This window comes from Plutella xylostella, chromosome 29, assembly GCF_932276165.1.
Source record: "Plutella xylostella chromosome 29, ilPluXylo3.1, whole genome shotgun sequence".
NCBI lineage: Eukaryota > Metazoa > Arthropoda > Insecta > Lepidoptera > Plutellidae > Plutella > Plutella xylostella.
In genome coordinates, this window is record NC_064009.1 from 5567252 (window position 1) to 5593172 (window position 25921).

General features: G+C 39.5%; 3 protein-coding genes across 3 annotated transcripts in view; 2 read left to right on the forward strand and 1 right to left on the reverse strand.

The window, feature by feature from the left end:
• The first annotated feature begins 377 nt into the window (after nucleotides 1–377).
• On the forward strand, nucleotides 378–16937 carry LOC105381704 (integral membrane protein GPR155). Its single transcript, XM_048631636.1, has 15 exons — nucleotides 378–609; nucleotides 876–955; nucleotides 1061–1350; nucleotides 1470–1786; nucleotides 2059–2180; nucleotides 2557–2722; nucleotides 8307–8534; nucleotides 9132–9284; nucleotides 10714–10885; nucleotides 11352–11504; nucleotides 12263–12407; nucleotides 13933–14119; nucleotides 14405–14580; nucleotides 15302–15427; nucleotides 15558–16937. Exons 2-15 carry the CDS (start codon nucleotides 903–905, stop codon nucleotides 15748–15750), a joined length of 2481 nt encoding a protein of 826 aa, XP_048487593.1. The 5' UTR covers nucleotides 378–609; nucleotides 876–902; the 3' UTR covers nucleotides 15751–16937.
• Nucleotides 16938–17371: 434 nt separating this feature from the next.
• LOC105381684 (DNA-directed RNA polymerase III subunit RPC8) lies at nucleotides 17372–18816 on the reverse strand. The gene is made up of 4 exons (XM_048631637.1): nucleotides 18624–18816; nucleotides 18360–18543; nucleotides 17678–17818; nucleotides 17372–17602 (listed from the first exon to the last, which is right to left on the reverse strand). The coding sequence occupies exons 1-4, from the start codon at nucleotides 18732–18734 to the stop codon at nucleotides 17388–17390; spliced, it is 651 nt and encodes a 216-aa protein (XP_048487594.1). The 5' UTR covers nucleotides 18735–18816; the 3' UTR covers nucleotides 17372–17387.
• A 629-nt stretch (nucleotides 18817–19445) lies between these two features.
• The window catches only part of LOC105381705 (nuclear pore complex protein Nup160 homolog), a 36199-nt gene continuing 29723 nt past the window's right edge, over nucleotides 19446–25921 (forward strand). Inside the window, exons 1-10 of the mRNA XM_048631764.1 lie at nucleotides 19446–19759; nucleotides 20541–20646; nucleotides 20873–21089; nucleotides 21355–21460; nucleotides 21783–21978; nucleotides 22383–22546; nucleotides 23298–23461; nucleotides 23770–23863; nucleotides 24994–25145; nucleotides 25314–25453. Coding sequence (XP_048487721.1) covers nucleotides 19666–19759; nucleotides 20541–20646; nucleotides 20873–21089; nucleotides 21355–21460; nucleotides 21783–21978; nucleotides 22383–22546; nucleotides 23298–23461; nucleotides 23770–23863; nucleotides 24994–25145; nucleotides 25314–25453 — 1433 coding nt within the window. The 5' untranslated portion in view covers nucleotides 19446–19665. The remainder of the gene's footprint in view (nucleotides 19760–20540; nucleotides 20647–20872; nucleotides 21090–21354; nucleotides 21461–21782; nucleotides 21979–22382; nucleotides 22547–23297; nucleotides 23462–23769; nucleotides 23864–24993; nucleotides 25146–25313; nucleotides 25454–25921) is intronic.

Below are 25921 nucleotides of genomic sequence, written 5' to 3' on the forward strand. Positions count from 1 at the left end.
GCGTATAAAAAAAACACCGATTGGAGTTATTATTCTGAGTTGGACTCTTTTGTTGTGAGCATGTTGTAAGCCATTTTTAGTTAAGCGGCTGAAGGAGAACCAAGGAACATAATATTTATGTATTTAAGTACTTCTCTAACGAGAAAATAAGAACATAGATAGATAGATAGATAGATAGAATATTCTTTATTTGTACACATAAAAGAACATACTTAAATAAAAACTGGTAAAAACGTATTTTAACGTTAAAAAAATGAATGAATTTTTTAACCTTTTCCGTAGAATAAGAGGTCAGAGATTTTACTCATAAGGTCTGTGCAAGATTCGTTGGTGATGACAGTGACGTTTCGGTTGTGTGTCATGTCACTGTCATGCCACTTGTGTCAGATGTCAGTTTTCAGTTGAACGTATTTTCTTGGTATTTTCACTTTTCACGGTTTTTGTGTTTCAGGCAAAGCAAAGGAAAGGCGATAAAGTTACAGACACTGAACAAAATACAAACTACAGGCTTGTTAATATGTGTTTGATCAACAATACAAATATATCAATCAAGTGCGAGTAGCAGTATTTTATTTATTGTAGGGCTTGCATAAGTGAACGATTTTCGTGGTAGGTATTGTGACTAGTTTTTTTAAATAAATAAATTCAATAATAAATATCGTTTTTTTGCAGTAACTTGTTGTGTATGTTTCTCAATACGTTTAGTTTTCGTTATATTAGAAGAGCTACCAGCCCATTTTTTTAAGTATTGAAAATAAACACTATAATTGCTAACAACAAGATATACCTGTTATAATAAAGGATGGATCTTTAACTGGCAATGAACTTGGCACAGACTCCTTACTTAATTCTATAAATTAATATATTTGTTACAGCTCTCATTTTAAATTCAAGAATTAAAGATGGATGAACTATATCCAGCATTGTTCCAATGTTTCACCATAATTTTGTGTGGGTAAGTTAAATCAGATAAGTGCATCATTGTGACTTATATTCTGTTTTAATATATGTATAAATAGAACACTTCAATACAATTTAATTTGTGTTGTTTTTGTTGTAGGTATTTAGCAGGTTCCTTCAATTTGGTATCACAGACAGAGTCCAAAGGTATTGGTACATTTGTTGGAACCTTTGCTCTCCCATCCCTCATATTCTTATCTTTGGCCAAGCTGGACTTCAGCACAGTTAACTGGACATTCCTTGGAGCTATCCTTCTGGCTAAAGGCATCATATTCTTTGGAGTGATTCTAGTCACTTTGATTATATCCAAGCCAACAAACCTGGGGCGGTCAGGAATATTTGCAATATTTTGCACCCAAAGCAATGATTTTGCTTTGGGATATCCAATAAGTAAGTTGAATTTGTGATATTAAAAATTAAGTCATAATTTTACACAGTTAAGACAATAATATTTTATGCAGCCTTATTTATTCCTTATACTGTGAAATTACAACATAATATTTTTACAGTAAGTGCAATTTACCAAGCCTCTCATCCAGAATATGCTCTGTACTTGTATTTGATGGCACCAATTTCCCTGGCTATCCTCAACCCTGTGGCATTTGTTCTGATGGAGATCCACAAGCAGAGGGAAATAAGGGACAGTGCTCCTATACAAATCATAGATGAAAACCAGAGGAAGGCTGATGTCTGCAAACTGAAGCTCATCCGGCAGATTGTGAAAGGAATAGCTTTCAACCCTGTTCTGGTGATGACAGTGCTCGGTATAATTGGCAACATATTGTTCAAACATCAATTGTCCATCTACATTGAGGGTTTACTGCAGGTGAGTCACACATCAATGAATCACACATTGTGTATATTAAATTTCTGTGGTTATGATGTGTCTTTGACCTACAATCATTGCTTATGTTTATCTCATTTTTATTTATTTAAACACTTTATTGTATACAATATACATAGGTATAACAATAAAAAAATGGAGAGAATTAAACTAGACTAGTATACAAGGGCGGACTTATCGCCTCAACGCGATCTCTTCCAGTCAACCCTGCTAACCCTTTTATATCTGAAATGATGATGTTTTTGTTATTTTAGGTATTTGGCCAAGCTTTCTCTTCAACTGCCTTGTTTCTACTGGGTCTTCGGATGGTTGGTCAAATATACAGGCTAAGGGGACCTGCATTGCTGTTACCTTGTATCCTGATTATGGTCAAACTGTAAGTTTAGAACAATAATAATTATTCTAATATTTATATTGAATTATAATTCTGTCTGGTCTATTCTTATACATATAACTCATCACTGTTATTAATCATATTTATAGAAATTCTTCATAATAAAGCATCACAAAGTATAAATCATTGGCACATAAAGAAAAATAGAGGTGCTAAATAAGTTTGATGATGATACTCATTATCTTCTGTATGGCAACTTAGATATGAGATTTAATAGGCTGTATGATAAAAAAATCTTATTAACTATTTCTTCCACTAATATCTATTCAGCAGCTCAGTAATTTGAGCTCAGTTTCCTAATTTTTACTAAAACTATTTAATTTCAATCTCACACCAACCACAATTACATTGCCTCCAGCATAATCCTGCCGGTGGTGATGCGCGAGTGCGTGAGCGCGCTGCACGCCGGCTACAACGAGTCGGAGACGCTGTCTCTGTCCACGTACGCCTTCCTCTACGGCTCCATACCCACCGCGCCCGCTGTCTTCGTCTTCTCCAACTTGTATCAGTTGGAGCTTGACCTGGTAAGTTCTATTATGTGGGTGTTTTGGGCTTAGGTATAAACTGAGTAACGTTACAAATATAAGATTTTTATCCGTCGTCAAATGACTACATTCTTGACGAAAGTCTAAAAATGACTACTCCCCATTCGTTAAGAAAAGGGTCTCTTATATTCTAGGAGAAGAGGGCAAGAAACTGAAGAATGAAGAAACATCTTTTCAAATATTGATTTCAAAATTACGTTATAAATGTATCACCATCCCTACCTATCTGGTAAAAGTTATGTCTTTTCAACAGCATAATATATTTTGTTCAAGTTATTGGATTGTATTTAGTACTACCCTATTTTTTTTTTTATTTTATTTTATTGGGAAAAGCAAACAATTGTACAATATATAGCACTTAAATAACAAAGATCAAATAAAATTAGGTAATTGTACAACCAGCACCGCTTTCCACAGTTAAATCATACACAATGAAATACTTAAGATACTGTTTTTGCTACAACAACAACATAAAAGAATACATCAAGGTTGTTTCATAAACACTGTTGACTAATTTATTATTAGGTAGGTACATCCTACATCCTCATTCAAACATATAAGCTAAACCACTGTTTATCCCATACGTCTAAATGAAAATGCAGGCTACTTGTTAGAAATAATGTTTAATATTGCCAACTTGTATCTACCAGGAGACAAATTAAATATGTCAACATCGAGGAAATCCTCGTTGTAGGAGTGCACTAGTCTATACAATGGAGCTCTCTTGCCTGCATTTGTTCTGCATAGGTTGGTCACAAACAATTGATGAGGATATTTGTCTCTGATGCGCTGGGAAGTACTGGGTATTCTATAGTATATATTGTTTGTGATGTAAGTACAATCAAATTTATTGTGCGTTACGTTGTAGAGAAGCATACAGTCCAAAAGAAGTCGTCGATCTTTCAAGGAAAGTAAAGAGTACTTAATAAGCGAGTTGTGGTATGAAATTCTGGAATTATGACATCTATAATTTACAGAACGAATGAACTTACGCTGCACCGATTCAATACATTCACTGTACTTATCATAGTAGGGGTTCCAGATGGGCGTGGCATATTCTAATTGAGACCTAATTAAGGATTTAAATAAACTTAGGTATGTAGTTGAGCGTTTAAAGTTTTTGCATGTGCGCATTACAAAACCGTATAGCTGGAAGGCTTTATTAATAATATTGTTTATGTGTGCATCCAAGTTAAGCTTAGTGTCCAAAATTATGCCGAGATCCTTTATATCTGAAACCTTTTCAAGTGGAATGTTAAGTAAGCTGTAGGTATATTTTACTATATTTTTCTTCTTTGTAAAGGTTATAGTTTTACATTTAGGTATGCTAAGCTGTAATCTATTTTCAGTACAATAAGTAGACAAACGGTCAAGATCTTGTTGAATCAATAGTGAGTCCTGATCTGTATAAACCCTACGGAACAATTTGAGGTCGTCAGCGTATAAAAGGTAGCTGCAATGTTGAAAACATTTGTGGATATCATTTATGAACAAAATGAAGAGTAGTGGACCCAAAATGGACCCCTGGGGCACTCCAGATGAGACGGTGATAGCGGAGGAAGAAGTGAAACCATTTATAACCACCTTCTGTGTTCTGTTGGTGACATAGGACTTAAACCAGCGCAGTAAATTGCCTCGTATACCGTTATAGGCAATCTTACGCATAAGCAAAACATGGTCCACCTTGTCAAAAGCCTTGCAGAAGTCTGTGTACACTGCGTCTACTTGAACTCGGTTATCCATACTTTCAAACAAAAAGTTAGTATACACAATAAGATTGCTTATAGTTGACCTTTTTTTAACAAAACCATGTTGCTCAGGTATTATGATAGGATGCAAAGTAGGATAAATGGCGTCGTGAACAAGCCTTTCGAGTACCTTTGACAAGGTGGACAGCAATGAAATAGGACGGTAGTTTTCCACATTATGTTTGCTGCCATTTTTATATACTGGTACTACGTTAGCAGTTTTCCAAATTTGAGGTAGGGTCCCTTCGTGAATACACCTGTTGTATAGAATAGTCAACGGATCAGAGATGACCTCTGCAGTATGCTTAAGGAAAAATGGTGGAATACCGTCAGGGCCAGAAGACTTGGTCACATCAAGGGATTTAAGGGCTTTAATAATTTTGTCTTTGGAAAAAGTCAAATCAGAAATAATATCATTACTTGAATTATCGAGCGGAAAGGTCATATCGCAATTGTGTCTGACTGTGTTACTCTTTTCGTATACCGAACAGAAATATTGCAAGAAAAAATCACATACCTCCTCAGGCTTATCGGTGCTTTTGTCTAGAAAAGTTACTGTGTCAGGGACACCACATTTGCCTTTGCGACTTTTTACATAAGACCAAAACAATCTAATATCATTTTGCAACCCATCTTCTACAGAATCTATATATTTATCAAAACAAGTCTTACACATTTTTTTAAAACGGGTACGATACAATGAAAACGTTTCATAGTCTGACGGATTATTATATGTCTTCCACTTTATCCACGCCTTATTTTTATTTTTAAATAGATGAATAAGTGGACGGGAGAACCAAATGGGGAATTCGCTTGATTTGACCGGCCGACAAGGTATACGCTCTTTTATTATTTTGTACAAATGTTCATAAAAAGTGTTTACGGCTATATCTACAGGTGAGTCACTTAACACTTTGCACCAATCTATGGAACTAAGGTCATTATTGATTGTCGCAAAATTAGCTTCGAGAAACCTATATCGGGGGGCTGAGTGACTTGCCATGGGCTTGCTGCACAAGTTGATGGGGACCAGCAGGCGGAGGGGCGGGTGCTGCGCGTCCGGCGGCACGAGCGCGCCGAGCGGGGGCTCACACGACTTTATGTTACAGTTACTGCAGAACAAGTCCAGTGTACGTTCATTGATGTTTTTTAAGTAATTGTGTTGCAATATGTTCATAAAGGATACAAAATTCAAGAAGAGTCGATCTATGATACCACTGTCTTTAGTCAGAAAAGGTTTCACTGAATGCAGTCCATCCAGTTCCCAGTTGATCGTGGGCAAGTTAAAATCTCCTACAATGTAAAATAGATCTATGTCGGACGACATAAGGGTGTTCTTAAAATGTTCAAATAATATGTTATAAGTGTCATAGACTTGTTTAGGCGGAATGTAAATTGCACAGAGAACGTGTCGCTTGTTTTGTTTATTGGAGGGAAGTTCAATAGTTACGTGGTCGATGTTAGGGGGCAGCGGGTCAGCTGCTGCGGGCGGCCGCAGCGGACAGCGCGCCGCCTGCAGGCCGCGCCGCACCGCCACCAGCACCCCGCCGCCGTCCTTCTTGCCTGTAGCCGAGCGGTCCCTATCACACCGGAACACCATGTACCTACTGTCAGTGAGTAAATTATCCGTTATGGTCGGTATTAACCATGTCTCTGTTAAGACAATTATATCGTAGCATTCAGACAAAATATTGATGTACAGTGTGTTTAATTTGGTTCTTAGACCTTGACAGTTTTGATAGTAAATAGAAATGGTTTCATCCATTGGTACTCACCCTAACGTAAACAAGTGATTCCTTAGCTAAATAATAGATTATCATGTGAACTTGTGTATATTTTTTAAATACAGTAATTACAAAGATAAAAAACACAATAATAGTTTTCAGTGGTAATTGCTTTAAGCGATATTTAGGCTTGATAAGTTCATGCAAGTTTGGTAGTTGTTTAAAGTAAGCATAGATACACACATACAAATATATTTGATATTTGAGAGCACAGGCAAACTTCTTAGTTATTAGTTCATATCTGATAGTTTTTTGGAGATAACTTATTAGTGTAGTGTAAGCATAGGCAATTTTTGTAATATTTGTTTTGTATTTGAAAGTCACATTGAAATTGAGTAGCTGATCGGAGAAAGCAAAGGCACTCAAAACAATAATTATTAAATGCAATAAGTGTATATTAATGAACCAGTGTATAGGACATATATGGAATCGGTGCAGCAGTTGTGAGTTATGCATACATACTAAATATAGATAGACAAAAAGGCACAATAAACTAAGCGATACGGGGTTTGAGTTTAGTGAGATCCTCCTCACAGCGGACAGCGAGCACGGGGGTTGTTTCAGCAGCGCGCACGAGCACGGTGCCGTGCTTGACCCACACAAAGCGGTATCCGTTGGTCTTTGCAGTTTCTCGTGCTTTACGAAAAATTGATTTATTTTTCAACGTCAAGTGCTCGTTGACATACACCTTCTGCTGCAAACCAGGTATGTTCAGACTCTCAGATGTAAGTTTTCCCTTGACTTTTCGAGCGGCGGAGACAAAGTTGTCCTTCAGCTCTCGGGTAGCCAGCTTGACAATAACATTCTTCGGCTGGGTACTTGTTGGGTTCGCTTGTGGAACTCTATGTACCGAGACAACATCCTGGGGAGCCAGCGGATGATTAATGTTGTCACCTAATGTCTTGACGATAGACAGTAGATTTTCTCCTCGCTTTTCCGGGAGGTTACTTATCTCGACATTATTTTGTCGTGCCTGTTGCTCCATATCGTCCAGCTTTCGCTCTAGCTGGGAGATGCGGGAGTTTTGTTGCTCAACCTGTTCGAGTTTGTGTTCCATGACGCTCACCTTCTTACACATTTCATCGGTTTTTTTGTGTAAATCGTCGTATTGACCGCTCATGAAGGACATAGCGCTTTTAACTTCCTCAAACTCTTCCAACATTTTGGTAATCTTCAAATCATGCTTGGAGAACCAGACATCTAACTTGCGCAACACACTTTCTTGAAATGCTTCGAAGCTGCTACGAAGAGTCTCAGTGTCAGTAGCACTTTTGGGGGGAGTGGGCTCTTCCGGGGCGGACAGCTCGTCGCACGACATGTCCATGTTGGCACCGGCGGCGCTCGCGCCCGGCAGGTTGTGGACACGGCGCACGGGCGTGTTATCGCCGCGCTTCTTCGTATTTATTTTCTCGCTGCACTGGGGACACTGCCACAGGCGGCGAAGGTTAGGTAGGTTGGCCTGGTAATACGCTTGTGTCATACCCACGCATTGGTAGTGGAGACATGCTGTACAGGAGATGCATCTAAGTAGTTCCGATGCGCCGATTTTGCCATTGCATGCCGCACATTCCATCCTTATCAAATTCTGGCCGTCCACGTATGTTGCTATGCAGATTGATGTGTGGTGAGTGCGAGCAGGCGAGTACCCGTGCGAGAGAGATGGGCGATCCCAACTGGCACCTTGCAGTGAATGGCCTTGACCGCGAAATACGTGAAATGAGGTTAACGACACTTTTTGTAAATGTTTTCGCTATTTAGGAACAGATCACTTAGGAAATCACTGCAAAAACACTGCAATCCAGACTATTACACCATTAGGCACAACTTAACATTGAAATAATAAACAAGTTGATCGATTATACCGATGTTTTAGAAATAATAATACGGAGCAAACAAAAACAGTCTTAACGCAGTGCGCGCTCGAAGTGGGATGATGACCCTAGACAGAAAGTATAGTGTCTGACTGTTACACATTTATAATCGATGCTATTTCGGTACAACATTAACCATATTCTTCACTATTCCCATCAGATGGCGTCCTCAATGGTAGTCTGCACGCTCCTCTCCGCCCCCATGATGTTTATGTCTGCTCAACTAATCTCCATGAGCAAGGACTTTGCGGCGCAAATCAAACGCTTCGGCTTCGACGTATCCATCGCCGCTCTGGTGGCCGTAGTGTGGGTTTTGATCGTCTTCGTTGTGACTAAGAAATATAAGCGAATGCCGCATCGACTTACTATGTGTCTACTTGCCTCGCAGGTATGTTGATGACTCATTGGAGTCATTAGATAAATAACGCATATTATTATAATGGCTATAAAATTGTTACGTTAGTTTACCGAGATAAAGATTGTTATAAATAGCGTTACATAATCGGCATTGCCTTGATGACAAATATAAAGTTATTTTATAAGTAGCGATTGTAGTCAATCAGATTACAAATTCCTGAGCATATTTATGCCTTCCTTCGCTGTAGTGTCCCGAAATTCGCTATGCCCTTGTGGTCTCCAAACCCGATATAGCTACAAAATCAAAGTTATGTTAGTTTGAAGGAAAATTATAGGATAACCGGTTCTAAATAATGAATACATAGCTTCACAACTTGCCTAACACTGTATGTATAATATTCAACACTAAGGCTGTTTTAACAGCTTGTGGATTTCGACGCACGCGGGATGTACGCTATTTTCCCGTATCTCCCGTAGGTACATATTATGCAATGCGTTACAATGAGTATTCATTGTAACGCATGGCATGGCGTTGACGCGTATGATGCATGGCGTTGTATGAACTCGTGCGGGGCAATCCCGCATGCTGTTAAAAACATCCTAAATGCCTAACTCTTACCCCCCACAGCTCCTGCTAGCAGTGAGCGTGATCTGGGGCGGGCCGGAGCTGAGCTACTCGCCGTCGCTGCGCGGCGTGCTACAGCAGGCGCTGCGAGTGTTCAGCATGCTGTCCTGCCTACTGTGGACCGCCATGATCTCTGTGGGCCTGCTCATGTTGGAGGTGAGTGTACTGCTGTGGACCGCCATGATCTCTGTGGGCCTGCTCATGTTGGAGGTGAGTGTACTGCTTTGGACCGCCATGATCTCTGTGGGCCTGCTCATGTTGGAGGTGAGTGTACTGCTGTGGACCGCCATGATCTCTGTGGGCCTGCTCATGTTGGAGGTGAGTGTACTGCTGTGGACCGCCATGATCTCTGTGGGCCTGCTCATGTTGGAGGTGAGTGTACTGCTTTGGACCGCCATGATCTCTGTGGGCCTGCTCATGTTGGAGGTGAGTGTACTGCTGTGGACCGCCATGATCTCTGTGGGCCTGCTCATGTTGGAGGTGAGTGTACTGCTGTGGACCGCCATGATCTCTGTGGGCCTGCTCATGTTGGAGGTGAGTGTACTGCTGTGGACCGCCATGATCTCTGTGGGCCTGCTCATGTTGGAGGTGAGTGTACTGCTGTGGACCGCCATGATCTCTGTGGGCCTGCTCATGTTGGAGGTGAGTCTATTGCCTGCAGCTACTGCTAGCAGTGAGCGTGATCTGGGGCGGGCCTTTGGTATGGCTTGTATAGTGCGGTTCACGAAATATGACCAAAAGAGGCGACGCATTTTGTTTTTAGCGGATGGTTATCTGAATATAGTGAACGTTTCAGTCTGCGCCACGTTGAGTATATTCATTTATCTGAAAGCGGCTAAAAGAAACAAACCCATTCCAGCTTATGTATATTTAAATATAAAAATAAGAATTTACTTGCATCGATCGCGATTATTTAAAAAGTTGGATCGATCGTAGGTATTAATAAAGCATCGGTCTCTTTTACTATACGTAACATTTACGCTATTTATTATTTACAATTGTTTATATTTTGGTGGACGATAATATTTTATCGTTATCATAATATACGTGACTAGATAAGTATGATAATCTCCCCTATTCATTCATATGAAAGTATGCGCCAAAGCTGATATCATTACAATCTATAGTTATTAGGATTACAGATGGTTGTAAGCTAAAATTTCACGTTTTTTTAGTAACGCTTTGAGTTACTACTTGCAGTAATATTTCGATGCATCCTATTACATAGGTAATATTGTTGGATTTACATCACAGACTTCTTCTACATTACAGTAGGTATTCATGTCCCTCGGCGCTATTCACGGTGACGCCTGCGCAGAACTGACACATCAAGTCGGGCGCCACTGGGTTTTGTATGATTGAAACCATAAAACAACGCGGACTCGGGTTTATTGCAAACCAACGCTCTCCGGAAGCCACACCGACGCTATTCACTTGTTTCTGCGCTTTAAATTTAGAACCTCTTGCTAGTTTTCATAAATCAAGGCAGTCAATACTCTCAAGGATATCAGGAGAGCGTTATTCATATCATCTAAGTTAGGTCTTCGTAAATCTATCAATTTACAATTCATTATTACACCTCCAGTCGCGCGGTCCTTGCTTCGTGGTGACGCTGTGGCCGGTGCTGATGTTCGTGGCGTGGGGCGCGCCCGCGGTCATGGTGGCCGTGCTACTTGTGACTAACGCCGCCACTAAGGATCTCAATGGAAGAGCTACGGACGCCATACGGCTGTGTTCGCTCGTCTTCTGTCTTACAGGTATGGGTGTAATCATCAAAATACATTAAACTTTATATTAAATTTAGGATATAGTAGATGTTGCCAGCGAGCTCCGTAGGCCTTTAGTAATTTTACAGTGGGAATTCTGGGATAAAAAGTAGGTAATTATGTTTATCCAGAGCTGCTACATACACGTCAGCTTATATACCAAATTTAATCAAAATAAAACTACCGTTTTCCCGTGAAAGAGTATCAAATATCCATAGGTACTTACAAACTACGCTTTACAAAATCAGAAAGGTATTGATGATAAATGACTAAAACAAAACAAAACAATCACTCTCAAATAGAACACCACGTTGTTATCTACATTTACAAAAGTACGTTACAAAAAAACCCTACAAATCACTGTATTACGGATAATATTATATATTCCTTTTTTTTTACCGAGATCCGTTGTAGGTTCATAACTATTTAATTGCTCTAATACAACATTATATTCCAGTGAGCGCGGGCTGCCTGATAGTGTACATGCGGTTCCGGCGGCGCAGCGCGCGCTTCGCGTCGCTCTCGGCCGAGGTGTCCCACGGGGAGACTGACACACTGGTCGAGAACGCTGAGGGCATCTCTGATGGGCCTTCGCCGCAGAATGGACTTGGTATGTTTTTGTTGTTGTCCTGGTACAGTAAAGGGCAGAAAGACCTGACCCCTTTCAGAAACATTGTTACTATGAGAGGGGAGTCAGGTTTCTCTGCACCCGACCGTACCCCGGTGGTACAGAGGGCCTACACGAGAGTACGTCACGCCGTCCTGACTTCAGCAACCGCTCTGGCCTTCGTCCAGCTCAGGCCTTGCGCTCGCTGCTCGCCGTCCACTGTTAGCCCTGTTTGCACGGGGCGACCGCGTCTGGTATGTTATGAACTTGTTATTATATAGCGTGTCGGTGAATAATACTGTGGTAGCGTGTGGTGAAAGGTATGTCAGCTTAGTTGTCAGTCGCTGACTGCCCCGAGCGCGCTAGAAGTATGAAGGTCGACGACCTTCGCCGCAGAATGGACTTGGTATGTCATGGACTTGTTATTAGCGTATCGATGTTTAGATTTAAGGGAAAATTGTGTGTGTCTGTGATAAATCGGTAAAAGTGACGCACGGCGACTAACGCATCTTAGGCCGCAGTCGTCGATCCAGATTCGTATTTAGATTTAAATAAGATATAAACCAAGTAAATTAGAATATATGGCCGCCATTTCTAGAATATTGAGATTTGATCCCACATATGGGGGTGGCGATTAAATCTCTCGTAGAATACACCCTTAAAGTTTGTCGGGTTCGAAAAACAACACATTGTATACAATACAAATCTACCTACAGACACTTCCTATTCCCCCTATTTACCCAGCTACCCCCCTCCATCAGGTTGCTACGGCACAATAACGACCACGCCGTCGCCGAACCGCAGCGTCAATGGCACTGCCAACGGATGCTGCTCCAACAACCCCAGTTGCGAGACGGAGCTCGGCAGCCACTCGCCGGATATAGAGGATATTGCCGGGGCTAAGCCGTGAGTTAAATATAAAATATAAATATATATTATATGATTTATTTGCCCAGTTTGCGTTACAAATTATGGTAATTACACAACGGATTACAGAGGGCCTATCACGGGGTAACTTGGCAATTCGATACTACACAGACATATGGAAAAAGAACAGCGCCAACGTAGTCACTTTTGGAACTAACAAATTTTAATTACATTTAGGGCAGATTTTTCAATAGTCAGATAAGTGTTATCTGAGGAATAAAATTGTTGCTGTCACATCTGAATGTTTGTATTAGACAATGACAGCAACAATTTTATTCTTCAGATAATACTTATCTGACCATTGAAAAATCGGCCCTTAGACAGTGACAGTTGACGATAGCCAACGTAAACGGAGGTTCGAAAATGTTAGAATCGCTGCACAGATTAGTTATAACAGTTTATAGTAGGTTATAGTATACACATAGATGTATGGAGTATACATATAAAATTTATAATATAGGAATAAACCTGTGCTATTAGGCACTGGCTAAGCCAGTCTGGCTTCCTCACCGTAAGTCATGAAAATAAACTGAATTAGTCGCAGATGTAATTGAATCTTTGGAAATAATTAGCAGCTGTGTAATATTATTACTACCTTTGCAACTGTCGAATAATATAAATATCCGGGCAGTAACAAGATTATTTTGCACATATTAGCCCCGTTCGAACTGTGTTCTATTGCTAGCAAACAAGAATTTTCTGTCAACATTACAAAACAAAACTTTTTTATTTTTGTCAACTACAAAATTAACCTGCATTCTGCCTGTTACCTAATATACTCGTAGATGATCTCCGACCACATCACCTAAATCTTTTTATGTATATGTCGCAGATATCTCTCTTGGGATGGTGGGAGTCAAGATGAAAGACCAGTTCAGGATCAGTTTCAGATTCAGTATATTATTCACACAACAAGTTCTTCGGTAAAAGAGGACAACCTAATGGCCGCCTCGGCCTTTTATAGACAGAGGTCAATTAAATACTGAATTATTCTAAGTTAACTTATTAACAATGCAATTTATGGGAATATTCATTTTATGATTTTACTAGTTCATTAATACCTATATATTTTATAAAAAAAAACAATATATTTTAATATTTTCATACTATAAGTCTTCGCCTTGACAGGTCAAATTTCTTAAGAGTTTCTGAATATTTTAATTACAACACTATCTTAAAATATTATGGCTTGGAATTGAATGGCAATAATTATAATGCTGCTTTAACATAAATTCAAGAATGTAATACATTTCAAAGTATAAATCAATTCAGTATTTTACAGGAAGTTAGTTTTGAACTTGACTACAAATGAACTATTGAACCCTCATTGAACCATAGTCTATACTCTAGTCTAGATAGAATGTCATAGGTTAGGATGCGTTCAGAAAATTCGGAACATAACTAGTATATTATTACGTTTAGAAATTAATAAAGTTATTATTCTGAGCAAATACAGAAAACGCCCACATATACATACTCTACTCACACAAACCCTCGTCCACAGCGACTGCGCCTGCCCTCCATCCCAGATGTCCCGGTGCTCGGGCCAAGGCGCTTGCACCTACCTCGACGAGTTAGACCGCGCGGCGGGTTCACTGGGCCTGTTGCCGCCCGAGCAGAGCCGAGGCCGCGGCCGCCAGATGCTCAAGCACACCGTGCTCGTCATCGTGTATAGCTTGAGCATGTTTATTGTGAGTATTTAATGCTTTCAGAGGAGGAAAAATGTGCCTTTTTTAAATCTATCTTAAAAACTATGTGATCTCTGGTTAGGACGGCGGCGGCGTAATCCATGATGCAGGCTCCTTGCTGGATTAATAGCGATATAATGCTTATAAATATGGGAAATCCGGTATAATAAGTTTCTAGTCTAATATGACTGTGTCGATCCAAATTTCCAGCCTAACCGGTGGAGCATTCGTTTGACTTTCTATAAGCGCAGTGCAACCTCCATTCACTAAACCCCTCCCTCATTCCAGGGCATAACCTACACAACATGGAGCATGATGAACAAGGATGAAACAGGCATATACGTGGAGATAGAGTTCGTGGACGTGGCCGCCAACTACGGACAAGGGTTGCTGATGCTCATCCTCTTTGGTCTGAACCCCGACGAGTTCCTCATACCGGCGCTGGCCATGCTGAAGAAGAAATGGTGAGTTGTCTATGGTTTTTGGTTAGTTTTTTTGGGCATAGACAACTTTTTGTGGCCTTTTTAGGGTTCCGTAGCCAAAATGGCAAAAACGGAACCCTTATAGTTTCGTCATGTCCGTCTGTCCGTCTGTCCGTCTGTCACAGCCGATTTACTCGGAAACTATAAGTACTACAGTGATGAAATTTGATGGGAATATGTGTTGTATGAACCGCTACAAAAATATGACACTAAATAGTAAAAAAAAGAATTGGGGTGGGGCCCCCCATACATGTAACTGAGGGATGAATTTTTTTTTTTCGATGTACATACCCGTGTGGGGTATCAATAGAAAGGTCTTTTAAAATGATATAAAGTTTTCTAAAAAACATTTTTCTTAAAGTGAACGGTTTTTGAGATATCAGCTCTCAAAGTCGTAAAAAGTATGTCCCCCCCCCTCTATTTTATAACTACGGGGTATAAAATTCTAAAAAAAATAGAGGTGATGCATGCTAATTAACTCTTTCAACGATTTTTGGTTTGATCAAAGTATCTCTTATAGTTTTTGAGATAGGTTGATTTAACTGTAAATTATATTTGCTGCTACGGAACCCTTTGTGCGCGAGCCCGACTCGCACTTGGCAGGTTTTTTTTTCTATTTTGGTCTGTGGTTTAAAAAAATAACATAGAATGCTTTTATTTTTTGAAAGTGAAGTGTTATTGAAAGTTCTTTCTTATGTTACAGGTTTGGAGCAGAGACTGTGGTTCTGCCTGAAATTGAAGATCTGAGCTTTGAAACTAAACATGTTTGTGATCAGTTCATAACGCACCACCTGGAACGCTGCAAGGATGCTATCTCAAAGGACACAAGGTGATTATTCCACTTTTTATCTTTAAATATTTAAAGTAATTTATCCATATCGTATTAAAAACAAAAAAAACCCATACCCTATTTGTTATACGTTAAACGTATATTCAATAATTATCAAATTGCCCACCAGATGGCGCATGAGGACCTACAAGGGGGTGTTCCGCGGCTCCTGTCTCGTGCGCTGGCTCATCAGCTGTGGACTGGCCAAGGACGAGCAAGAGGCAATAGTCTACGGACGACACCTGCTCGACGGAAGACTCATCGCGCATGTCAACAACGCTCACCACTTCACTAACACACCCCTGTTGTACACGTTTAAGTAGAGCATCTTACGTATCATAATATAGCTTTTTATGGGAGACTACGGCTTGAAGACATTTTGAAGGAATACTTAGGTTTTGGAGAAGCAGAGAAGTAAAGGCTTTTTGTGTCGGTTGTAATGAAGCATTAATTAAACACGCAAAAGTTATCATAACGGTTTATGGAAATCGATCGAACCAGTTGAGACAGGGATGTACTTACATAATAATAAGAACTGATTTTTTTGTTAAAATTATCATTATTATTTTTAATAGTCATACAAAATAATAAGTGGCTCTTGTAACTTTTATCTATGTTTATCTCAAATTATATCAATCTCGTACTGCAGTCGCTATAGCTTGCCTAGTTGTAATAGGCTTCGTGTGTTTATAGTAGTATAATTTAGGGGAAAAAACTAAAAATATCTTATATTGTGTGATATTTACGAGGACCATAGAATCAAAGTTAGTTTTATGCAAGTTTTGTTATAATATTAGTTAGCTTATAATTGCCAGCTTGTCATTACATCTAATTCGCTCGATTAACTCGGATAACATACTTACTTATGATAAAGAATACTTGTAACAAATTACACTGCATCTGTATTAGTTTGTAGATATAGGCCGCGTTAATTAAGAAACTAATCTAAAATGGCAAGCGTCATATAAGTGGTGGCTGGAGTATTGATAGAGCTACAGTAACAATGAGAAGTAGGATGGGTCTGTCCGCCATTTAAGATTCGATTTATATCGACGCGGCTTTTATCTATAGAAAAGTATTGTATACTGTTCCAAAAACATTTATATTTATGTGAATTATAGGAATGGTGGTACAATGAATATTAATTTGTATCATGGATATGCATAGTGTCCGAGTGATGGGTGCTTTTTGTAGCTACTTATGTAGTTAATCAATATCTCAATAGTAATAGCATCATGATTGTAATATGTAGGTATACCAAAGGTATAATTCTATTTATTGATATGAAAATTATGTACAATTTTAAATATGTATCTATAGCATTATTAATTAATTTATTATATTTTTAGATTTTAAACTCATAATGTCCATGACCACTACGAGGAAATCACTACTAATAATCGTTATAGAAGATTACATTTTATGATCTCATTTTAATGGCAAAAGATCTTACGCCTCATATTTGTAATAATGTACTTATAAGTTTTAGCGAAACAAGATATTTTGTTAATAAAAATCTATTTAAGTCCACAGAAAAACATCAACTATAATCATAACTTACTCTCTAGCATACTTTTTAGAGGGTCTGTAATGTAAATAAGATATAAGTGTAGCTATAAAACATTCACATTGGTGCATAGTTCAAGCTGAGAAAAACATTGGATCCATCTCCCATATATAGATAATTAATTACTCTACATTACTTTGACCCTGCGCCAGTATGGATGAAGCCCAATTTCCTGGCTTTTGTGATCGTCTTAATAAGCTACCTACACTACATATATTTTTAACTTATAATTGTGATGTTTTGGCTGTTACAGCATTATTATTATTGATTAAATAATACATAATATGCTAATAAGAATCAATCTATTTATGAAAATATATTAAAAGTTGTTATTATACTATACAAGCAAAAGAAAATGTAAAAAAAAAACAAATAAATGTTGTTGATGAATATTTATTCAGTGTTTTCTTGTTCGTCGTTAGAAGGTTCCTCCTCATCATCTTGTTCTGGGGTCTCCCACCACGGCAGCAGGCCGAGCCCAGGCTCGTTGATTCCTCCAATAAGTTTGTATGGTGCTACACTTTGTACAGCACACTCCGAGCCCGGTGGACCACTGGGAAGGCATTCTTCGAAAGCTTCACTAGTGACGCGAAATCGTATTGATTCACCTGGAAGAATAAATTGAAACCTTGTAGTCCTTATAATAGTATTTTATTTTGATTTTGACAGAAATATTGGGATACCTGAGTCCATAAATAAGTCATGTGTCTCCCCGTCTTCTTTTGGATATTCCCAAACCCATGCCTGGTCTGTCTCATCAAAGCGTGACGGATGTTGTAAAGCATTCACTGGTATTAGTATGTCGTCAAAGAATCCAAGGGTGACTGAAAATTACAGAATATTATTCAGAGATTGAAATAAATACATATAATAAAAGTTGTTGAGTGACTTCAAGCCAAGTTAGACATCTATGTAATTATGATACTAAACCATTCCTTATTTTCCCCCAAATTGATCCAGATGGGAATGTTTATAAGCAATTGCAATTGCGGAGCGGTGGTAGCTCAGTCGGGTAAGGGCCCGCTACTCATACAAGAGATGCGGGTTCGAATCCCACTGCCACTGACATGTACCAATGGTTTCTTTTAACTTAAGTACAATGTATACCATCACTCTTACGGTGAAGGAAAACATCGTGAGGAAACCTGCATATCTAGATTTAGCACATCTAGATATGTGAACCCACCAACCCGCAGTGGACCAGCGTGGTGGGAAATGGTCCAAGCTTAGGAAGGCAGTTTAGACCTTGGGGATATGCACAAAGGTTCCACTCGAGAGAGCCAGGTGCAGGTACTTACACCCCCACAGAGAATAGAATAGAATAAGCAATTATTGTGATTTATAGTTATAATTATAAAAAATTACCATGTACACCTTCTCTACTACAGCTTCTTATTTTTCCTATAAGTATTTCTTCTACAAACGGCCTAAATACAATATACCTAAATTTAACCTCTGTGTGTGACGACCCATCTCCAGGGAATATGTGCGAGTCTCCTATATGCGTTATATCAAATAAAGCTATACATAATCCAACATTCAGAACTACCTAGAAATAAAAGGTCAGATTAATAGGAATTATTTGCTAAGTTCCAATGCCGGATTCAATGTAATATAGGTTATGAATACCTTATTTGCAAGTTTTCTATTTAACAAAGTGGTTATAGACTCTGTTAGACTTTGATGAAAATATTCAGGTTCTATACGTATAACATCTTTCATTTCAGCTAGGACAAACATTGTTTTACAAAATTTAATTTAGAATTATTTACTATTCGCGGGTGATCACATTTGTTTGTTGTTGTTTAATTCTAGTCTATGGTTGTTTAATTGTGTGGTTGACACTTGACAGTTTTAATACCACAGAGTAATTTTACGAGACCGTTATTATTCTGAGACGCAAATGAAAAAGAGGATTAAAAGTGAGTACACCTTTTTATCGCTTTTGCCTGTATTGTACCATTCGTAAGAACGTTACATTACACAGAAATTCTCAACAAAATGTTGTAACGAAGTGTTTTTTTCCTCAGTGATGTTGTCATCTATCTATACCCACCAAGCAAATTTGCTTTGTGTCTATACCCACCTTAACGTTTCGGGAAAGCTCTTTGGGTGGCCAGTGCAGCAGTGGTCATGAACAATGGTCTCAGAATAATAACGTTCCCTCGCTATGGCCATACATTTTGAAAAGTGGCGCCCGCGCCCCTGTATTACATTTGTACATATATTTATCATACATAATACAGGGCAGATTGGAGCAACGAAGGTCAACGAAACCTGTTCGTTGGCGTTCGTTTGGCCGGTCTGTAATGGCCGGTGTGAAGCTTAATAACAAATACAAATAGCCAAGTACATATTAAAACCAATGAAGTACCGGAAGTAGACTATGAATACGAACAATCCTCAAATAATAACTTTTTGTCTGTGACACTGAGTGAACGAAATCGAAACAGAACTAAAAACTTCATTCTATTTCAAATTTCAAAATAATACTTCAAAAATAACCTCAAAAGAATACAAGATATTTTATGAAATAAATAAAAAGTAAAACATCTATTAAATGCATAATCTATCTTAGGTGTCGGATAGATTTACTATGTGCAAAGGGTTCATATGAGTGAAAGTTCAGTGGTACTGTGTTAAATTAAAACGATTAATTAAATAAACAACAATGGAGTTTGCTGAAGCTATACCGGTTTCTTTCAAAGAAATCACTCCAAACCATTATAATTCTGAGAAATGGAAAGAAGTCGTACTGAACACAGGTAAATAGTCAATATAAAATGGTAAAATCTGTGAATTACGTGCCTGTACTCTTTGTAAGTAATAATAACCTTGGTATTCTTTATTTACCCTAAGCAAAAGTTTTCATCATCTAAATAGGGCCCTAAGGCCAAGACAGACAGACTTAGAAGTATGTATCTGTCGCAGTAAGATAGTTATAGCCGTAATATAGTTATATCCCTAGGGATATGATTATATGTATACCTGAACATAGTTATACGAAAGCGATTCATTACTATCTCACTAGGGATATAGTTATAAAACGGACCAAGTTTAGTCACAAGTTTAGTAGAAGCAGGGTTTATTGATATATTACAATGGGTCATTAACATATAAGATAACTTAATACCGCGATGTAGTTTGCGGGATAGTGACATCTATGTATAATACAAGAAAGCTGTTTGATAACTGAACATACCGCCCACCAAGAAGGTACGTTCTTCATAACCACCCTCACCATGAGGTCAAGGGGGTACCACAAGATTTGCAATGTATTGATGAATTATAATTATGTAGGTAGATACAATGACAACCATTTATATTCAAGACTTTACCAGTTTCATGCAGTATCTAGTAACACTTCGTAATCAATAAATATAACAACAACCTGCAAGAAGGCAGGTAACATGTAGGCAGACCAAAACTCCATCCAAAAATATTCCCAACTAAGCCTTTCTAAAAATAAATAACCTTTATTAGATTATGTTTCCTTTTATTATAATTTGATTGATTAAGATTTCTGATCTTGTGAATATGTTTCAGGAGGAACACACAGCACCCTACAAGACATCAAACTACCAGCAAAAGCTGGTGGTTACTGGTACCAGGACTCAAAAAAAGCCAGTACAAGAAACAGATTCATATACTGGTAAACCTCTTAAAATATATTAACTGAATATAATCTTACTAAATCTGTGTATCCAGTAGACATAAATTGCAAGTGTTTGGCAACATTGCTAGACAAAATACAAACATTGAACAAAAGTTCCGCTCACAATTTAAACATGTTGTGCAGTTTGGATGTTCCATAGTGGATATATGCAGATTTAAGTATTAAGAAAAACTATGATTACTTATAATTTACATGTTTGCAGGCAAACCACACCAGATGCTATAGAGCTCACAGAAGCATCTTTGGACATCAACCTGTCGGGAGCCAACTTGAGATGCAAAGTGGCTCCAGGCACCCCCCCTTTGAACGGGATGTCAGTCTGGGAAAGACCAATGTCACGCGAGGTGGTAATCCTGGCCGCCACAGTCTCCTCCGTTCACCGACTGGTGTTCCCTCATCCAGATGTGCTGGACAAAAAGGTAATAGACATATACCACTTGATTGTGTGTTCAATGGATATATCTTATTTGTATTGGCTAAGAAATTGATTAAAGGTTTATAGGTCCCTGCATACAAAATGCATAGGTAATAGGTGTTTTAACTGTGATACTGACTAGAATGTATTTTCAAGAGTGATAGCAAACTGTAGGCTCTACCTATCTTTCTAGCTGATAATCATAATGATTAACTACTGAAAACACTGTATGCCTACTGTGAATTAATTAATGTTTCTTCAACTTTCAGGCTACCTTTGGATCACTGAGCACCACAACACCCTCCATATTCCATGATACATCGTCATTGAACAATCCTAATAATTATTTTCTTCTGAATCAATATTCAAATTCAAGTAAGATTCTTGATTTATTATTAGTTAAGTATTCCATTAAATAAGTGAATTGCAAGAAGCACATTGTAAAGAAATAGGCAACAAGGAAAACATAGTAAAGAAATTGGTAACAACTTCAACCAGCAAAACACAGTGCACTAGTATCTTAGGAAACTATCAACCTTGGAATGGAGCCATCCCCTATTAAGTATTTATAGACACATGATGTAGTTGTTAGTGACTCTGACTGCTATACCGAAGGTCCCGGTCCGATACCCATATTATAGGCTGAGCCTAGTTTGGGGTCGGATGGCCGTATGAGATGTCCCTATATAATTTGTAGGTGTCGGCGTGGCGCACACATGCGCCTCAATGCTGCGCGACAACGGCGAGGCGGTGTTCGCTCTAGCATTCGGCTACGGCGGCGAGGGCGGGCTGCTGCTGGTGAAGCTGCCCTTGGCCGGAGCCGCCGTCAGCTACCAGCTGAAGAGGGAGTCTACTGTGCCGCGGTTCCTGTCCGGGATCACTGGCGCGCTCAGGTGAGAGCTGGTTTCAAATCTGTCAGGCTATTCTTACTTGAATAAGTTTATTCTTGTTTGACGGCAACGTAGCTTAGCCGATAATGAAGCTGCTTCTGATGTTTGGGCGGTGCGAATCCCGCCCAGGGCAAACATTTGTGTGATCAACACTTGTGTTTTCCTTGTGTATGGTTGTCATATATATATTCAACTACCATTTCCCGCGAGCTTTCAACGAGACAAGATTCAAGATATATTTATTTGCGACAATCATCATTATCATCATCATTGGCTCTTTATCATCCACTATACCGTATAGGCTTCCTTTTGATAATATGGAACATCAAATATAAGTCATAACAGCCGAGAAGACTATTCCCAGCAACATGACAACTACGACTGACTTACATTCCTCATCTCCGCAGAGGCAAGCCCGACGGCATCGAGACGTACGGCGTGGTGTTGACGGGGTCGTGGGCGGTGGCCGTATGCGCTGACGCGAGCCTGCGCGCCTGGCCGCTGGACGAGGGCGGGGCGCCCGCGGCCGTGTCGCCGCCGCTCGCCGCGCAGCCCCGGCCGAGGCCGCCACGTGAGTGAAATGAACGCTAATGTATAAAACTTGTCAAGTCGCGTCAAGTCGCATCAAGTGCAAGTGCCGTCAATCAAATTTTTTGTCAAGTATGGTCAAGCCCGTAGATATATTGACGGGACTTGTCAAGTTAACGCTGTAAACGATCAATATTCACTTCAAGCACGTAGACTTGTCAAGTCGACTTGATCGTCTCGGGGACCCATAAGTCTTCAGCCGGTGGGACGTGAAGGCGAAATTTAATGAACTTTTGCATATTTTACCCGGGTTAACCAGCGATTACCAATTAATCTGGGGTCCAGATTAGGGAGTTATATCCTACTCCTACTGTAGTTCATGCTGTTAAAACCAATCCTAAACTATTATTTTATTGCACAATTTACACTAACATACTTGTCTGCATCACGTCGGGGTCACCACGTTAGAGGAGAGTATCAAATTATCCAGAAGGCAGTAAGTTTTATTGAACATTTTTCATCATTTTTCATCGCTTCATTTTTGTCGCGTGTTTAGGCACACGATTGTCAGGGACACATAAACAGTACATAGTGGATAGAATGAGTTCGCTGATGAATGTATGTAAGGGAATGTTAGAGAGAAGTATGAAAGTGAGTGCTATATGTTAAATTATTATTTTAACGATTTGGGTTTTGTGTTCCTGTTATGTTACAATGTGTGTGTGTAAATAAAAATAAATAAATAAATAGTATACAATACTGTTGTTCACTACAACATAACCTCTGTTCCCCAGCCCACGGCCACATGCTCCAGAAGGCCACGGCTCCGGACGGCGGCGTGGTCCTGGTGGCGTACCTGTCGTTCCCTGACGAGAGCGAGTTCGTCGTCATGAGGATGCATGACAATGGTGCCGGCGCTCTCAAGTTCGCACAAGTGTGCAGGATTTACGGGCCTCAGGTAAACAACAATAGTAATTTAAAACAAATACGTATGTATATTCTCAAGCCGAAACTCGAATTTAAAACCTAAACTGTAACAGTCAGCGATACTATACTCTGTCCATTATATTATTGGTTTTTTGACATTCGAAATCCCATACATATTTGATGACTGCAAAGGAAAACTAACTTTACTTACCAGACATAAGGAAACGTCTAAAATACAATAACATAGTGGAAGCTCTATAATGGTTAAAATACGTTTGTTTGAATTGATTTTTTTTTCTAAGTAATCTAAATTCTATAACATGTATTGTGTATTTACAGTTGGATCTCCTGGACTACTCGGTGGGCTATGGCGAGGGCACCAACGTTATTTGGGCGCTGTGGAGCCAACCGGATGGGGAAACTATCATCACAAGTGAGTTATGTTCCGTGCTTGTCATTCTACAGTCATTCGGTTGTTTATTTGATATCTTCCACTACACTGCATGTGTAGGGGATAATAATTGCAGGACTTGAAAGTTAGGCTGCCTTTCCATTGAAGCGGAGGTGATTAAGACCGATGCAAACGAGCGCGTGAATTCAAAACTAGGTTTTCCATAGATGTATTGCTGACGCGCCATGCCCGAACCTTCCCCGTAGAGCGCGACAGGGACAGCTACAGCTAGGGCCTAAAATACTTAGGAAAATTACACAAAATCGACGTTTCGTAGTCCCCTGTTTTCTCCTCCAATACTCCATCGCTTTAATTACTTCTTTCATTATGAATTAGAAAAAAGTATAAGCTAGGTGCCTGTTTTTTTTTTCATTTTTAATATAATGTCGTAAAATTTGTTTTATGGAAGAAGAAACACAGCGGAAAATCTGTCCCATTTTCTTGGTTTTTAAAGGTTCATATCTTTTTTTGTAATTAATATTAGACAAAAAGGTCACGATAGACTAAATATAATTAAATATAATATAAAAAAAACTCATTGCTCTAGTGGCATTATCCAGGGAGGGAACAGGGGACAACGTTTGTATGAAGAAACTGTCGTTTGCATTCCTTTTAATAAAGCTGTGAGCAAAAATCCTCCAATAGAATTTCACGAACGAAGTTTATATATTCGATCCGCTGCCTTATCCCGCTTTGATAGACAGTAGCAAACATAAGGCTTTGTTAAAAGCAGAATGGGCATTTTGGTATACAGAGATCAGATATTACTTTTTAAATTGGGTATATTATCCCAATCAATAGTTACTATGGAAGTCTCCTCAAAATAGTTGTCCGTTCGGAGATATAGCCATCCAAACATGTGTTATTTGTATAGGGATTTTAGAAGACTTACCACTGCTTACCACAATACGGTGTTTTTGTTTTACTTTTTCAACTTTATTTATGATATTATCGCAATAAAACACAATAACCATGCATTGAAACCAGTAGATTTAAGTGCGACGTGATCTGACGTGATTGGTTTTATTTACCCATATCTATACATACATGACTCATTATTATACATACATTTTTGCCCAACCTCTTTTATACAATTTATCTGTCCCCCGCAGGCAGTGCCCTAAACGCGTCAGTATCGTGGCGCTCTGTGGCGCCGCGCGAGCCGCCGCCGCCGCTGCCGCAGCTGCACTCGGCGCAGGCGTACCGCGACCGCCTGCTCGCCGTCGGCCTGTTCCCGCCGCCCGTCGTGTGGAAGGCACTCTCTGTACGTACACTGTATACTGTTGTTGTATACAAGAAATATAGTGTCTTGCGTTTAGAGCGTGGTGCGGTGGACTGGCTTTTAGATACGCATAAACGCTGAAATATGTACATTGAGGCAATTTATTGTTGCTATTCCTGTGTTAATCACACCTTTTTTTCTCCCACCCAGATATACCGGCGCACGTGGGGCGGCGGAGACTCGGCCACGGCGGGGGAGCTCGGCGAGTGCGCGCTGGGCGCGGTGCAGGCGCGGCTGAGGCACCTGGCCGCGCGCTCCCCGCCCGCGCACCACGCGACCCTCATGCACAAGTGAGTGTTGTTGTCAGATGTACCGGCGCACGAGAGTTAGCGACCGGTGATAATTGGTATCAACTTAGAGACTTATAAACCGAAAACACCAAAAATCTTAGTGAAAGAAATATGCAAGAAGCCTAACAATATATACTTACATTCAACATAAACGTTTGTGAAATCAGATAAGTCAGTAAAAAGTTGTTAATTAATGATGCTTTAAGTTGTCAGCCATTTTATACCAACCAACCCCACTCGGAGATACATAATACGGGGGCTGGTCGCGCGCTCCCCGCCCGCGCACCACGTGACCCTCATACACAAGTAAATAAATAAACGTTATGGGTGACGGACAGCTGGATATTTAACATGAATTTTCATCGTGAACGTGACGTGAAATTACTCAATGAATTTTGTAGGGAAATTTTTGTTCTGCTACCGACCGCCAGGGACGCTGTTCATGTTTTCATACAAAATTACTCGATG